Here is a 16824-nt window from a genome sequence, read left to right as displayed (position 1 = left end):
GGGGGATAATCTTCTGGGGGTGAAGTGGTTAATTTGCTAAAGTGACATGGGGTGTAATTCCTGCATGTCATGGCAAGTGTACAATCCTGATTGCTGCCTTTGGTAGCTAAAGGGGGTAGCGGTTAGAGGGTGGTAAAAGCAGAGCTCAAAGATGGGGTTTTACCCCCCCCCCCAACTGCTAGTGTGAACGAGCTCTACAAGTCTGCCACTGCTCAGGAGAGAAGTTTGCAGTAGCTCTGTCAGAGCTGCAACAGATTCCATTTTGGACTACTGCAAGACACATTTTTGAAGAATGTCTACAACACTCTTTTTGAATTGTAGGGTATGGGTCTTCTAAAGAGCACAGCAGAGGCTGATTGATATCTCTGCCTCTCATTCATTTCCTCCAGGATGGTCAGCTGTTGTGTTTACTATGCTTCAGTTTATGAATGAATGGGAAGCTCTGTGCAGAGCTATTCCTGTCCATCCATTCTGTGCAGCTGAGGCTGTGTCCTCAATCTCCTTTCTCTGTCTCAAAAGTGAAATATCAGAGGTCTGTTTAGACCCCTGATATCACACCAAAGCCCGCCAATGGGGCTTCTACATTTTTTTTTTTTTAAATAATAGAAAAATACAACTGTTAAAAAAAAAATGGTAAAAAATAATAAAAAAAATAAAATAACAAAAATAAACTACTGACACCAGTGGAGGAACTGCCAGGGTTGCAAAGGTCGCACTTGCGACCGGTCCCTGGCGTTTCGTCATTAGACATGTGCACTGTCAAAAAAAAATTGTTCGTTTTCGTTTCATTCGTTTTTTTTTGCTTTTTTCGGAAATTCAAAAATCTGGAATTTGGAAATTCCAAAATCTGAAAATTTGAATTTTCAAATTTCCGAATTTCCGAATCTCTGAAATTCCGAAATTTCGAATTTCCGAAATTTAGAAAATTCGGAAATTTGAAAATTCCGAGTTTCAAATTTCCGAATTTTCAAGTTTCTGAATTTTCAAATTATCGAATTTTCAAATTTCCGAATTTCTGAATTTTCAAATTTCCGAATTTTCGAATTTTCAAATTTTGAATTTTCAAATTTCCGAATTTTCGATTTTCTGAATTTCCGAATTTTCAAAATTCCGAATTTTCGAATTCCGAATTTCCGAATTTTCGAGTTCCGAATTTCCGGATTTTCGGAATTCGAAAATTTGGAAATTCGAAAATCAGAATTTGAAAGGAAATTCCAATACCTATAATTTAATATTTATTATTATTAGTCTTTTGAATTTTCAGATTTTCATTCTTATTTTTTGTTTTTCAAATTTCCAAATTTTTAAATTTTCAAATTTATGAAGCTTCAAATATTAAAATTTCCTAATTTTGAATTTTCCAATTTTTGAAATTTCGATTTTCCAAAATTCTGAATTTCCAAAATTCCGAAATTTCGAATTTCTGAAATTCAGAATTTCCAAATTTCCGAAAATTTTGAAAATTCGGAAATTTCGGAATTAACGATTTTGACAACATTAGTTAAAAAAACGAAATGCACATGTCTATCCGTCGCCAGGCTTGGAGGCAAAGGCCCCAGGCTTAGAGGGAAGGTTTCTTGCACTGGGGCACTGAAGGTTTTAGTTACGCCTCTGATGATCAGTCAACATTTTCCAGTAACTCACTAACCTCAGACACCTCCAGCAAACACCAATCAGTATTGGTTTACTTGTGTATGGTCATTTTTTAGTCTAATCATCATCTCAGATACTCTTCTTCCTCTTTTCGCTTCCTCCAGGATGGTCAGCTGTTGGTGGAGAGCGGACATCTCAACTTTGTGTATGACGATGCAGAGTGCTCCCTGGTCATCCTCAATGCCACCCCCGAGGACTCGGGAGTATATACCTGCACAGCACGCAACCTAGCCGGCGAGCTCTCCTGCAAGGCTGAACTTCAGGTGTGCGCAGGTAGGTCATATCATTGTACGGTGTAAAATTATACCTACCAGAATGTCTAAAAGAACTTTGATAGCCTGTGGGTGGATGCAGCGTTGGGTGGATGCAGCATTGGGTGGGTGTAGTGTTGGGTGGGTGGGTGTAGCGGTGGGTGAAGTGTTGGGTGGGTGGGTGTAGCGTTGGGTGGGTGTAGCATTGGGTGGGTGTAACGTTGGGTGGGTGTAGCATTAGGTGGGTGGGTGTAGTGTTGGGTGGGTGGGTGTAGTGTTGGGTGGGTGGGTGGGTGTAGCATTGTGTGGGTGGGTGTAGCGTCGGGTGGGTGTAGCATTAGGTGGGTGGGTGTAGTGTTGGGTGGGTGGGTGTAGCGTTGGGTGGGTGTAGTGTTGGGTGGGGGGTGTAGTGTTGGGTGGGTGTAGCGTCGGGTGGGTGGGTGTAGCGTTGGGTGGGTGGGTGTAGCGTTGGGTGTAGTGTTGGGTGGGTGGGTGTAGCATTGGGTGGGTGGGTGTAGTGTTGGGTGGGTGTAGCGTTGAGTGGGTGTAGTGTTGGGTGGGTGGGTGTAGCGTTGCGTGGGTGGGTATAGCGTTGGGTGGGTGTAGTGTTGGGTGGGTGGGTGTAGTGTTGGGTGGGTGGGTGTAGCGTTGGGTGAGTGGGTGTAGTGTTGGGTGGGTGGGTGTAGCGTTGGGTGGGTGTATTGTTGGGTGGGTGGGTGTAGTGTTGGGTGGGTGTAGCGTTGGGTGGGTGGGTGGGTATAGCGTTGGGTGGGTGTAGTGTTGGGTGGGTGTAGTGTTGGGTGGGTGGGTGTAGCGTTGTGTGAGTGGGTGTAGCGTTGGGTGGGTGTAGTGTTGGGTGGGTGGGTGTAGCGTTGGGTGAGTGGGTGTAGCGTTGGGTGGGTGGGTGTAGCGTTGGGTGGGTGGGTGTAGCGTTGGGTGTAGTGTTGGGTGGGTGGGTGTAGCATTGGGTGGGTGGGTGTAGTGTTGGGTGGGTGTAGCGTTGAGTGGGTGTAGTGTTGGGTGGGTGGGTGTAGCGTTGCGTGGGTGGGTATAGCGTTGGGTGGGTGTAGTGTTGGGTGGGTGGGTGTAGCGTTGGGTGAGTGGGTGTAGTGTTGGGTGGGTGGGTGTAGCGTTGGGTGGGTGTATTGTTGGGTGGGTGTAGTGTTGGGTGGGTGTAGCGTTGGGTGGGTGGGTGGGTATAGCGTTGGGTGGGTGTAGTGTTGGGTGGGTGTAGTGTTGGGTGGGTGGGTGTAGCGTTGCGTGAGTGGGTGTAGCGTTGGGTGGGTGGGTGTAGCGTTGGGTGGGTGTAGTGTTGGGTGGGTGGGTGTAGCGTTGGGTGAGTGGGTGTAGCGTTGGGTGGGTGGGTGTAGCGTTGGGTGAGTGGGTGTAGCGTTGGGTGGGTGGGTGTAGCGTTGGGTTAGTGGGTGTAGCGTTGGGTGGGTGGGTGTAGCGTTGGGTGGGTGTAGTGTTGGGTGGGTGGGTGTAGTGTTGGGTGGGTGTAGCGTTGGGTGGGTGGGTGTAGCGTTGGGTGGGTGGGTGTAGTGTGGTGCAGCAGCAATAACACACACACAGTCCAGATACAATAAAATAAATTTGTTTTGAAGTTAAACAGTTCACAGCAAGCCCAGCGGACAAAGCCCAACCTGGAACACTCACGGGTGACAGCGCCGTGTAGCAGAGCAGGTCTCAGCTGAGCTGACAGCATCTATCTTGAGGGGCAGAATGCAGCTTAGCCGGTCCGAGCCTAAAGCCTCGTATACGCGATCGGATTTTCCTACCTGAATTTTGGGATGACAGGCTCTTGGCGGTAAATCCGACTGTTTTTACGCTCCATCGGACAATTGTTGTCGGATATTCCGCGAACAAATGTTGGATGGCAGGCTTTAAAATGTCTGTTGTCGGATTTTCCGATCGTGTGTACACAAGTCCGTACAAGAACAAAACACGCATGCTCGGAAGCAAGGACGAGCCGGAAGCGGTCGGTCTTGTAAACTGGCGTTCGTAGTGGAGAATTAACATTCGTGACGCGGCGCTCAAATGCAGCCCTGACGCTGCAGTTTGAGCGCCACCTGCAGTGGAGAAAACAGAATGCACTTTCAAGTCAATCCCTCACTAAATGCATTTGTTTGCTTTAAACCTGCATTTATATCATACGTTTTTGTTTTTTTTTTCATCAATGATGAATAGTGAGGGGAACATAAATGAATTTAAGACACTCAAAACTGCATGACACACACACATATATTTAATTATAATTTAAGGCTTATTAAGCCTCGGGACTTTATTGGTGTGTTAAGTTTGCAATATTTAGAACATATCAATTCAAAGATGATGTTTTGTTAAAACCAGAGATTTTTATTTAAACATCATTTAAAAAAGAAGGGGAATATAGGATCAAATTGAGATACAGAAATTTCATAAAATATAATGACACATCATGATAAGAATACCACTTTTCTCAACATGTTTCGCTCACTAGAGCTTCTTCAGGAGATTTAGCATGTGGCATCTTTGTTGTACTAGAAAATTGTATATCAGTGGATTATACTCAATGCCAATAATCCTAGATGCTTTGGGTTCTATTCCATGGATAGTCTCCCCCAATGGCTCAAAGCCTCATGTAAAAGTTTGCAGAAATAATACAAAGGCGATCAAAGTTGGAACAAGTTCTTACTCAGCAGTATTAATTAGTGGAATCAATCTAATCCAATAGTCACATCCACAGTGTTAGTTGGACAAAAGACACTTTATAAAGAGGATGTATAGGAGTAGATACAGCGTGGTAGGTCAAAAGTGTTGAGGGAGACCTGGAGAAGGAGGGGGCCGATGCCCACTCAGTTTAAACCAGACCCTTAATGAGGCAGTGAGTAAGGATTGGGGGAAGTCCACCAAGGAAGGAAAGCTCCTTCCGTCTTATCCTGGATGTGTCCAGCAGAGGAGTGAGCCTTGCATCAAGGCTGGGGACTTTTGAAAAGGAGTACTAAGGCAGGTTGATGTCATATTTACAGACAGCTATATACAGCACCCTGCTGGCCCCCTCCCACCAGCCACGATCTGCCTGATTTGCATTGAGAAGCACAGAGACCCAGTGATGACATAATTGGGTTTAAAATAAGGTATGTAATGAAAGCAGAAAGGTTTTTATTTAAAAATGACATTATTAGCATGTTGAGGAGGAGGGAATGGAGAAACCAAGGAAAGCCAACTATAAGCAGATTAGCCGGCCGCCTACCTGTCGCCTGGAGGGAACTCCGAGAAGAAACTGCGCTGGCTGCCGGGAGGAGGAGAGAGGAGACGCAAGGGAAGCCGGTCGCCCAGAGGGAAGCTCGGGGCAAGTGTTGTGGCCGGGTGACCGACTGACCAACTGGGGGGAGGGGGAGTTTGGCGGTGACCCAAATGGAGGGGGCAGCTGGCTGTGCACTGTTTGCCCCCCCCAAAAGAAAAATACCTCTGACCGCCACTGTTCAGATGCTTCCTGGTTTCCGGCCTAGGCCAAAATGATGTCATGAAGTGCATTTTTTTTTTCTTTGGAAGGAGGGTCTTTCTCAACTAACCATGCTCCCCTGCCTGAGCTAAGTGCGGGTGGATTCCAGGAAGTAAATGCTACATCACATGTGTCAAACACAAGACCCGCGGGCCGAATCTGGCCCACCAGGCCTTTTCATGTGGCCCTCAGTTTTGCAGCCTGAACATAGCCGAACTCCATTCTGCCACCTCTGGCTTTCACCCTCTGCTTCTGCGTCCTGTTCTCACTTGTAAACACTAACAGAACCCTGCATGCACTCACAGAGGGCCAAGTAGGAGAGAGAGATGCAAGGAAGTTTTGGGGGGTTGGGGTTGCACTCTGTACGCAGCATACTCCTGAACTCTGCACTCTGTATGTAGCATTCTCCTGAACTCTGCACTCTGTACATACAGTGGCGTCTCCAGCTTTCATATTTAGGGGGGGCACATGGGGGGACAGGGACAAAAGTAGGGGGGCAACTATAAAATGCAATATTATATATATATATATATATATATATATATATATATATCCTGGGGCCCTTTACTACGACCCCACAATGGCCCTTTCACATGTTTTGCAGTGAGCTCCCTTCCTACTGTATTGGGGCCCCCCCAGGGTGACAGAAAACAAGAGATATATTTCACCAGCATACCAAGAGAATGTAAGGATCCAAAGCAGTGGGAGAACTATCAGGGTTGCAAAGGTTGTCTTGCCACCGGGCCCTGGTGTTCTGCCACTGTGGGGTATCCCAGCCTCCTCTTGCTGTCCTGCCCCTGCTATTGACAGGGCTGGTCTGGCATCTCTTGGAATTTACAGGCTGGTTCTCCTGTCCTAAGTCAGTTTTTTCAGTAACTGAGAGTCCTGGTGGAGTCCTTTCTGCAACTCGCTCTTCTCTCTGCCAATGAGGATGCAGGGGAAGGAGCAGATTGGGCGGCTGTTGGTTGTGTGAGCGCTCGCATTATGCAGTGTCAGCGAGCAGAGGGAGGGGGGAGGAATCACCCGCAGGAGCTGACTGGGGACTCTCTCTCTCTAAGACATTGATTTTTTGTAAAAAAAAAAAAATAAAAATGTTTTTTTCATTGGGGGGGCACATGGTGGGGCACAGCATAATGTTGGGGGGGGGGTCAGGGCCCCCTCTGGCCCCCCCTAGGGACGCCATTGTGTACATAGCGCACCCCTGAACCCTGCACTCTGTACATAGTACACTCCTGAACTCTGATCCCTGTGCATAACGGAACCCTGCACTCTGTACATAGATAGCACACTCCTGAACTCAGCATTCTGTAAGTAACGCACTCCTGAACTCTACATACAAAAAACAGGAAAGGCCCAAAGGTAATTCATCAGAGAGGACAAACCGGTGAAAGCTAAATATCTGTATTGATGATCCAAATTCAAATAATTTGACAGTAATGTTAGAAAACTACACCCACCTCCAACACAGTTAAAATCAAGACAAACGTCTTAATAGGACACAGGTGGCCACCACACCCGATTCAAACACCTCATACCCGTCTCACACACAAACCTTAATGTATCCTAAAGCCAAATCTAGAAATAAATACTTAAATAGCCAATCATTGAAAGTTACTGTGTGAATAATAAATTGAAAAAATTCCTTGGATAAAGATGTTGGAGCGCTCAGGTAAGTATTGCAATAGGGATATAAAAAAGTGCTTGTGCTTCCTGAGATATATGAGAGTTCCCTCGGATACAGAGACTAATGATACCGTGGTTCTAAGCACGTAGGGTGTGTGTCTCAAGGCAGGTATCGGTGGGGATTAAAGATAAACGGCAGGTAGACATTGGGATGACATTGCACAAGGAAATCAAAATGGGATATGCTGTGTGAAATACTCCCCTTCAAGTGCTTGGGGCAGGATACAGCTCACCGTTTGACGTCTTGTGTATAGAGTCGTTGCCCTTAGAAGTCTAGTCCCTGTAGCGGTATCTCCACCGTATCCCAGACTACATTGGAAGCCAGATCATGAGTGTCAGCTCAGAGTAGTTCCGACCGGAAATGGTAATAGATGGTAAAGTCCATTGCACATAGGCTTCCAGTATCACCGGGCTGTGTGATGAACCACGGACCAGAGTAGCATTGCAAATAATTCACGCCAGCTGGAGGAGCAGTGTGGTGGCTCGAGGTTAGTGGAGGTGGATCAGGGTGTATGATGGAGATTACCGTGTCCTCACCACGGACAACGTGATGGCGTTATGCTTACGCGTTTCGCTTGAACCCAAGCTTCCTCAGAGAGTTCCTCCAGAACTCTGCATTCTGTAAGTAACGCACTCCTGAACTCTGCATTCTGTAAGTAACGCACTCCTGAACTCTGCATTCTGTAAGTAACGCACTCCTGAACTCAGCACTCTGTAAGTAATGCACTCCAGAACTCTGCATTCTGTAAGTAACGCACTCCTGAACTCAGCACTCTGTAAGTAATGCACTTCAGAACTCTGCATTCTGTAAGTAACGCACTCCTGAACTCTGCATTCTGTAAGTAACACACTCCTGAACTCTGCATTCTGTAAGTAACGCACTCCAGAACTCTGCATTCTGTAAGTAACACACTCCAGAACTCTGCATTCTGTAAGTAATGCACTCCTGAACTCAGCACTCTGTGCATAATGCACCCCAGATACAACCTGCCCCTTTGAGGGTAACCATACTGTGAAGGTGGCCCTTAAATTGAGCTCGACACTCCTGTGCTACATGAATCAGCTGCCCTTACTCAAGATACCCGTGGCCAGAAATGCTAGGGGGGTAGTTTTTCAAAGCAATTCCTTAACAAAATAAAGTATGGAGACATGAATGGATGGATGAGTTTGCTTTTGTTTTAGCTCATTTGCAATTCCAAATCGCAGCAAAACGCACAACGTGTGTTTGGGTGCCATTATTCCTAATGACACCTCAAACGCGATGCGATTTTGGCACACGACAGAATAGCGCAGCAAGACATGCGTTTAAAAATTGCGAGAAGCTTGTTCCCAAAAAGGAATTTGTTTTAGGGTGACAAATGCACATAGGGCAGCCCATTGAAGTAAATGGACTGCCCTATGCTCGGCACACAGAAATGCGTATAAATACCACTTTAAAAATCACAAGCGGGAATGCTAGTCCTGGCTAACGCAAGATCCGAACAGAGCCTGAATTAAAGAAAGCTAAGCTATTATAGATGTTAAATAAGTTTTCTTTTAACAAAAGTGAAGTCTGTCCTTTCTATTAATGGTACATTTTTGTACAGAGGAGCCTGGAGCCGGGTCAGCAATGGACGAATCAGATGGACTGAAAGCTCGGAGACTGACCGATTACTACACCATTCACAAGGAGATCGGAAGGCAAGTCTTTTCCTGGGTGTGTGAGTGTAATTCTGAGCTGGTAGAAAGAAACTTTTGCAAAATTTTGTTTACAATTATGGGGTCTATTCATAGAAAATTTGCTGTGTAAATGTCTCAATCATATATAATCACCATATTATGTCCAATCCATTTATGTTCTATGTACGTCAGCTCCATCTGGTGGCCATTAAGCTGTATTTTCCCTAATTAGGGTATTTCAGGAAAATACTGCCTTATGGCAACTAGATGGAGCTGACAATCATAGGAAATAAACATATTAGACACAATACCGTGATTATTTGTGATTGCTTTGTAAATGCTTGAGACATTTGCATATCAAATTGCACTATATTACCAAAAGTATTGGGACACCTGCCTTTACACACACATGAACTTTAATGGCATCCCAGTCTTAGTCCGTAGGGTTCAATATTGAGTTGGCCCACCCTTTGCAGCTATAACAGCTTCAACTCTTCTGGGAAGTCTGTCCACAAGGTTTAGGAGTGTGTCTATGGGAATGTTTGACCATTCTTCCAGAAGCGCATTTGTGAAGCAGTATGTTGGATGAGAAGGCCTGGCTCACAATCTCCTCTCCTAATTCGTCCCAAAGGTGTTCTATCGGGTTGAGGTCAGGACTCTGTGCAGGCCAGTCATGTTCCTCCACCCCAAACTCGCTCATCCATGTCTTTATGGACCTTGCTTTGTGCACTGGTCCAAATCATTTGGTGGAGGGGGGATTATGGTGTAGGGTTGTCTTTTAGGGGTTGGGCTTCGTCCCTTAGTTCCAGTGAAGGGAACTCTTACCAAGACATTTTGGACAATTTTTATGCTCCCAACTTTGTGGGAACAGTTTGGGGATGACCCCTTCCTGCTCCAATGTGACTGCGCACCAGTGCACAAAGCAAGGTCCATAAAGACATGGATGAGCGAGTTTAGGGTAGAGGAACTTGACTGGCCTGCACAGAGTCCTGACTTCAACCCGATAGAACACCTTTGGGATAAATTAGAGCGGAGACTGCAAACCAGGCCTTCTCGTCCAACATCAGTGCCTGACCTCACAAATGCGCTTCTGGAAGAATGGTCAAACATTCCCATAAACACACTTCTAAACCTTGTGGACAGCCTTCCCAGAAGAGTTGAAGCTGTTATAGCTGCAAAGGGTGAACAACTCAACATTGACTTCTACGGACTAATGCCCCATACACACAGCGGACTTTGTTCGGACATTCCGACAACAAAATCCTAGGATTTTTTCCGACGGATGTTGGCTCAAACTTGTCTTGCATACACACGGTCACACAAAGTTCTCGGAAAATCCGATCGTTCTGAACGCGGTGATGTAAAACACGTACATCGGGACTATAAACGGGGCAGTGGCCAATAGCTTTCATCTCTTTATTTATTCTGAGCATGCGTGGCACTTTGTCCATCGGATTTGTGTACACACGATCGGAATTTCCGACAACGGATTTTGTTGTCGGAAAATTTTATATCCTGCTCTCCAACTTTGTGTGTCGGAAAATCCGATGGAAAATGTGTGATGGAGCCTACACACGGTCGGAATTTCCGACAACAAGGTCCTATCACACATTTTCCTTCGGAAAATCTGACCGTGTGTACGGGACATAAGACTGGGATGCCATTAAAGTTAATTTGTCTGTAAAGGCAGGCGTCCCAATACTTTTGGTAATATAGTGCAATTTGATATGCAAATGTCTCAAGCATTTACAAAGCAATCACAAATAATCACGGTATTGTGTCTAATATGTTTATTTCCTATGATCGTCAGCTCCATCTAGTTGCCATAAGGCAGTATTTGTATATAGACTCCTAAGTGACGGGTTCTCATCCACGTCTTGTTTGTGTGTGCTGAAGTTTGCTGCTGTTAGTTTTGATGTTGTTTTATTAGCTGTAGAGGGACAAAGTTTTTTTTTACGTGTCTCTTGTGTCTCAGAGGTGCATTCTCCTACGTCCGCCATGTGCTGGAGAAGAGAAGCGGTCTGGATTTTGCGGCCAAATTTATTCCATTGCGGGGGTCATCCAAGGAGAAGGCGAGGAGAGAGATGAATATACTGTCTCAGATCAGCCACGAGCGGATTGTTTATTTCCACGAGGCATTTGAGAAGCGAAACGCGCTGATCATCATCATGGAGCTGTATCCATAGCAGGCCACGTATTTGCATATTATGAAAGAGATTGTAAAGTGATATACTGTACACGAAAAATTGTCTATTTTCCAGAAATTAGTCATTTTCTTCATACTAAGGGGGCCATTTAAAAAGCACAGGTATGGTCATATACAGTACTGCTGCTTTTGCAATTTTTTTTTTTTTTTTTTTTTAAACTCCCCACTAATAGGGGCAGTTAAAGCCGAATGGGTTCAGAACAAAAACAGAGAGCAGAGTCTGGTCACAAGACCTGAAAAAGTCACATGACCAGCTACCCTCCAGTCACAGAGTTTTCTCTGCCTTATTCATTAACCACTTGCCACCACGCTGCAGTACATTTACTGTGGTGGGGCGGCACAGACAGGCTCAGTCACGTACAGTATCTCACAAAAGCCCCTCACATTTTTGTAAATATTTTATTCTATCTTTTCATGTGACAACACTGAAGAAATGACAATGTGCTACAATGTAAAGTAGTGAGTGTACAGCTTGTATAACAGTGTAAATTTGCTGTCCCCTCAAAATAGCTCAACACACAGCCATTAATGTCTAAACCGCTGGCAACAAAAGTGAGTACACCCCTAAGTGAAAATGTCCAAATTGGGCCCTAAGTGTCAATATTTTGTGTGGTCACCATTATTTTCCAGCACTGCCTTAACCCTCTTGGGCATGGAGGTCACCAGAGCTTCACAGGTTGTCACTGGAGTCCTCTTCCACTCCTCCATGAGGACATCACGGAGCTGGTGGATGTTAGAGACCTTGCGCTCCTCCACCTTCCGTTTGAGGATGCCCCACAGATGCTCAATAGGGTTTAGGTCTGGAGACATGCTTGGCCAGTTCATCACCTTTACCCTCAGCTTCTTTAGCAAGGCAGTGGTCATCTTGGAGGTGTGTTTGGGGTTATTATCATGTTGTAATACTGCCCTGCGGCCCAGTCTCTGAAGGGAGGGGATCATGCTTTGCTTCAGTATATCACAGTACATGTTGGCATTCATGGTTCCCTCAATGATCTGTAGCTCCCCAGTGCCGGCAGCACTCATGCACCCCCAGACCATGACACTCCCACCACCATGCTTGACTGTAGACAAGACACACTTGTCTTTGTACTCCTCACCTGGATGCCCCCACACACGCTTGTCACCATCCGAACCAAATAAGTTTATCTTGGTCTCATCAGACCACAGGACATGGTTCCAGTAATCCATGTCCTTAGTCTGCTTGTCTTCAGCAAACTGTTTTCGGGCTTTCTAATGAATCATCTTTAGAAGAGTCTTCCTTCTGGGACGACAGCCATGCAGACCAACTTGATGCAGTGTGCGGCGTATGGTCTGAGCACTGACAGGCTGACACCCCACCCCTTCAATCTCTGCAGCAATGCTGGCAGCACTCATACGTCTATTTCCCAAAGACAACCTCTGGATATGACGCTGAGCACGTGAACTCAACTTCTTTGGTTGACCATGGCGAGGCCTGTTCTGAGTGGAACCTGTCCTGTTAAACCGCTGTATGGTCTTGGCCACCATGTTGCAGCTCAGTTTCAGGGTCTTGGCAATCTTCTTACAGCCTAGGCCATCTTTATGTAGAGCAACAATTCTTTTTTTGAGATTCTGAGAGCGTTCTTTGCCATGAGGTGGCATGTTGAACTTCCAGTGACTGGTATGAGAGAGTGAGAGCGATAACACCAAATTTAACACACCTGCTCCCCATTCACACCTGAGACCTTGTAACACTAACGAGTCACATGACACCGGGGAGGGAAAATGGCTAATTGGGCTCAATTTGGACATTTTCACTTAGGGGTGTACTCACTTTTGTTGCCAGCGGTTTAGACATTAATGGCTGTGTGTTGAGTTATTTTGAGGGGACAGCAAATTTACACTGTTATACAAGCTGTACACTCACTACTTTACATTGTAGCAAAGTTTCATTTCTTCAGTGTTGTCACATGAAAAGATAGAATAAAATATTTACAAAAATGTGAGGGGTGTACTCACTTTTGTGAGATAGTGTACATCTTTCTTATCAAGCAGGTTAGCAAACATAGGTGTTAGGAGGAGGACTGGATTATTATCCCGGAATTCTGCTTTAAATAGTACAATGCAATTTGTCTATATGCATTGAACAAAGTGTGACTAAAGCTAGCAGTATTGATAGGGTCTTGCCTGGCTAAATATCAGTATGCATCTATAATAATATATAAGTGAGGACATACAATGTATTGTAGCCACCAGTTTGTGTTCATAGTATTCCTTAACTGGCTGCAGATGTTCCAAGGAAGAGATTCTGGACAGAGTGGTCAGGAAGTCTACAGTGCATGAATCAGAGGTGAGTACAGCACATAATATATACGTAATGTTTGTATTGCAGAAGACGGCTACAGTGCCTTGAAAAAGTATTCATACCCCCTGACATTTTCCACATTTTGTCATGTTACAACCAAAAACGTAAATGTATTTTATTGGGATTTTATGTGATAGACCAACACAAAGTGGCACATAATTGTGAAGTGGAAGGAAAATGATAAATGGTTTTCCACATTTTTTTGAAGCTAAATGTGTGAAAAGTTCGGCGTGTATTTGTATTCAGCCCCCTTTACTCTGATACCCCTAACTAAAATCTAGTGGCACCAATTGCCTTCAGAAGTCACCTAATTAGTAAATAGAGTCCACCTGTGTGTAATTTGATCTCAGTATAAATACAGCTGTTCTGTGAAGCCCTCAGAGGTTTATTAGAGAACCTTAGTGAACAAACAGCATCATGAAGGCCAAGGAACACACCAGACAGGTCAGGGATAAAGTTGTGGAGAAGCTTAAAGCAGGGTTAGGTTATAAAAATATCCCAAGCTTTGAACATCTCATGAAGCACTGTTCAATCTATCATCCGAAAATGGAAAGAGTATGACACAACTGCAAACCTACAAAGACATGGCTGACAGGCCAGGCAAGGAGAGCATTCATCAGAGAAGCAGCCAAGAGGTCCATGGTAACTCTGGAGGAGCTGCTGAGATCCACAGCTCAGGTGGGAGAATCTGTCCACAGGACAACTATTAGTCGTGTAGACCCCGACAACCAACGGCCAGGGTTGTCGGGAAGAGGCCCTTGTCCTCATCAACATGGGGACAAGGTGCTTTGGGGGAGGGGGAGCGCAGGGCGCCCCCCTCCCCCAAAGCACCCACCCCCCCATGTTAAGGGCATGCGGCCTGGTACGGTTCAGGGGGGGGGGGGGGCGTCGCTCATCCCCACTCCCTTTCCTGACCGACCGGGCTCCATGCTCAGATATGGGGTCTGGTATGGATTTTGGGGGGGACCCCACGCCGTTTTTTCAGTGTAGAGGGTTCCCCTTAAAATCCATACCAGACCTAAGGGACATCGTCGCCTCCCCCTCACGCTCGCTGCAATAGGAAAATTTGTTTTTCCTATTGCAGTGAGCGCAAGATGTAGTACCCTGCCCTTGCGTCGTAACTGGTCCTTTGGATCAGCATACAGACGAACGGGCTTTCCGTTAGGAACTGAGTCCGGCGGAGTTACGACGTAAAGATTTGAAGCAGGTTCCAAATCTAAAGTCCGTCGGATTTCCGACCGAAACGGTCCGTCGGAAGTCCGATGAAGCCCACACACGGTCGGATTGTCCACCTGATTCGGTCCGTCGGGCCAGTCCGATCGGAAAGTCCGCCCATGTGTACACGGCATTAGAGTCTGCAAAAGACTTGAGATTGGGGCGGAGGTTCACCTTCCAGCAGGACAACGACCGTAAACATAGAGCCAGAGCTACAAAGGGTTTAGATCAAAGTATATTCATGTGTTAGAATGGCTCAGTCAAAGTCCAGACCTAAATCCAATTGAGAATATGTGTCAAGACTTGAAAATTGCTGTTCACAGACGCTCTCCATCCAATCTGACAGAGCTTGAGATATTTTGCAGAGAAGAATGAGCAAAAATGTCCCTCTCTAGATGTGCAAAGCTGGTAGAGACATCCCCAAAAAGACTTGCAGCTGTAATTGCAGAGAAAGGGGGTTCTACAAAGTATTGACTCAGGGGGGCGCTACACAAATGTACCCCACACTTTTCACATATTTATTTGTAAAAAATTTGAAAACCATTTATCATTTTCCTCCCACTTCACAATTATGTGCCACTTTGTGTTGATCTATCACATAAAATCCCAATAAAATACATTTACGTTTTTGGCTGTAATATGACAAAATGTGGAAAACTTCAAGTGGTATAAATACTTTTTCAAGGTACTGTATATTCATTCTAATCAATTCTAATCAAATCTATTTTTGTCTATTCTAATAATTTCTATTTTATTCTATTGTTTTCTATTCTATTTAATTACCTTATTTTCTATTGTATTCTGTTCTATTCTATTAATTTCTATTCTATTACTTTATTTTCTATTTTATTCTAGTTTATTCTATTAATTTATTTTCTGTTCTATTCTTTTATTTACTATTCTATTCTTTTCTGTTTTATTTTCTATTCTATTCCTTTATTGAATATTTTATTCTGTTTTATTCTAATCTTTTCCTTTATTTTCTACTATGTTCTAAGCTGTTCGTTTTGTTCTATTCTATTCTATTCTATTCTATTCTTTTCTTTTCTATTCTATAAAGCAGCCTAAGTAGGAATCTTCATCTTATTTCACTTTTATACCTTACTGTATTTTTGAATTTGAATTCAAATTCAGATAAATTGTTATAATTTATTTCAGATTTGTTTTTTTAAATTCGTTACTATTGTGATTCGGGAAATTCGGATACATTAGAATCTCCGAATAACGAAAATTTATTCTGAATTTTCGTAACCAAACGTCAGCTGCTCACCCTGGCTCTGGCAGTGCTTGACTGAGTGTCTCAAGCTTTTGTTGATGGGCAAATCCATCATGATTTCACATGCATTTGACACCAGTTTTAGATGCTTAGGGAATAAGTACGTGGGCTGACTCTGAGCCAATGTTGAAACTGCATTGTGGATGGTGACAGTGTCTATAAGGCATAAATGTGTGTTCCCATGGACCATTCACAGCGTTTTTTCTGGTCTATTTCTAGATCCGATCCTTTGTGCGTCAGATCTTGGAAGGATTGTATTATTTGCACCACAAGAAAATATTACATCTGGACATCAAGGTGAGTTTCTTGCCTGTCTCTTTCCAGTGCATGTGATGTTCCTGAGATTTTCTGGCCCATCTGATATACAAAACTGAAGGCACTGCAGATAGCTGAAGTGTTTAATGAGGAACTGCAGTCAGCTCACATAATTTGTAATAAAATATCCTTGCCATTCTGAAGCTTCCCTCCAGCCACTTTGCCTATTATTTTATATATATACTGTGATTCTGTACTTGCCAAATATGCTGCAGAAATCTCCCTCCACTGAGTCTGGCTGCGGCCATTTTAACTGTGGGCAGCTGAAGCTGCTGCCTGTTCACTTCCTGGATTTACACAGACACACAGAGGCACACCTCCAGCTCTGCAGCTCTCATTGGCCCTCTTATGACTCACCCCCCCCCCCTCCCTTCCTGGCAAACTCTCACGAGAGTGAGAGAGAGGGCTGTGCATAATGTCATAAGCCTAGGCCCCAACTGTCCCTGATTTCGGGGGACTGTCCCTGATTTGGAGCAATGTCCCTCTGTCCCTTTCCTCCTCATTTGTGCCTCATTTTGGTCTGATCTATATAGTTGTATGTAAAATGTACTTTTTATCTTTCAAAAAGTGTTTCCCAGTGCTAAATCTTTCATCCAAATTATAAATTGCTGCATTTGTAAATTTTATAAGCCTATATAAAGGAATAGTAGTGGTAAAAAAAAAATCCCTTGTGGATTTAACTAACCTTTTTTTGGGGTTTATTCCCCTTTAAGGGGGTGTGGCAGGGGGCGTGTCCTATGCCTACATACGTTTGCTAGT

General features: G+C 44.6%; 1 protein-coding gene across 3 annotated transcripts in view; it reads left to right on the top strand.

Annotated features, from left to right (window-relative positions):
• SPEG (striated muscle enriched protein kinase) overlaps window positions 1–16824 on the top strand; it is a 476968-nt gene that overhangs the window by 373902 nt on the left and 86242 nt on the right. For all 3 annotated transcript variants that reach the window (XM_073634316.1, XM_073634315.1, XM_073634317.1), the window contains 5 exons: window positions 1758–1926; window positions 8658–8751; window positions 10706–10906; window positions 13184–13244; window positions 15970–16047. In XM_073634316.1, the coding sequence (XP_073490417.1) occupies window positions 1758–1926; window positions 8658–8751; window positions 10706–10906; window positions 13184–13244; window positions 15970–16047 (603 nt within the window). The remainder of the gene's footprint in view (window positions 1–1757; window positions 1927–8657; window positions 8752–10705; window positions 10907–13183; window positions 13245–15969; window positions 16048–16824) is intronic.

The sequence above is a fragment of the Aquarana catesbeiana genome, linkage group LG06 (assembly GCF_042186555.1).
Source record: "Aquarana catesbeiana isolate 2022-GZ linkage group LG06, ASM4218655v1, whole genome shotgun sequence".
NCBI classification, from domain to species: domain Eukaryota; kingdom Metazoa; phylum Chordata; class Amphibia; order Anura; family Ranidae; genus Aquarana; species Aquarana catesbeiana.
The sequence above is the reverse complement of the archived record's forward strand: the minus strand, read 5'-3'. Positions and strand labels throughout refer to the sequence as shown.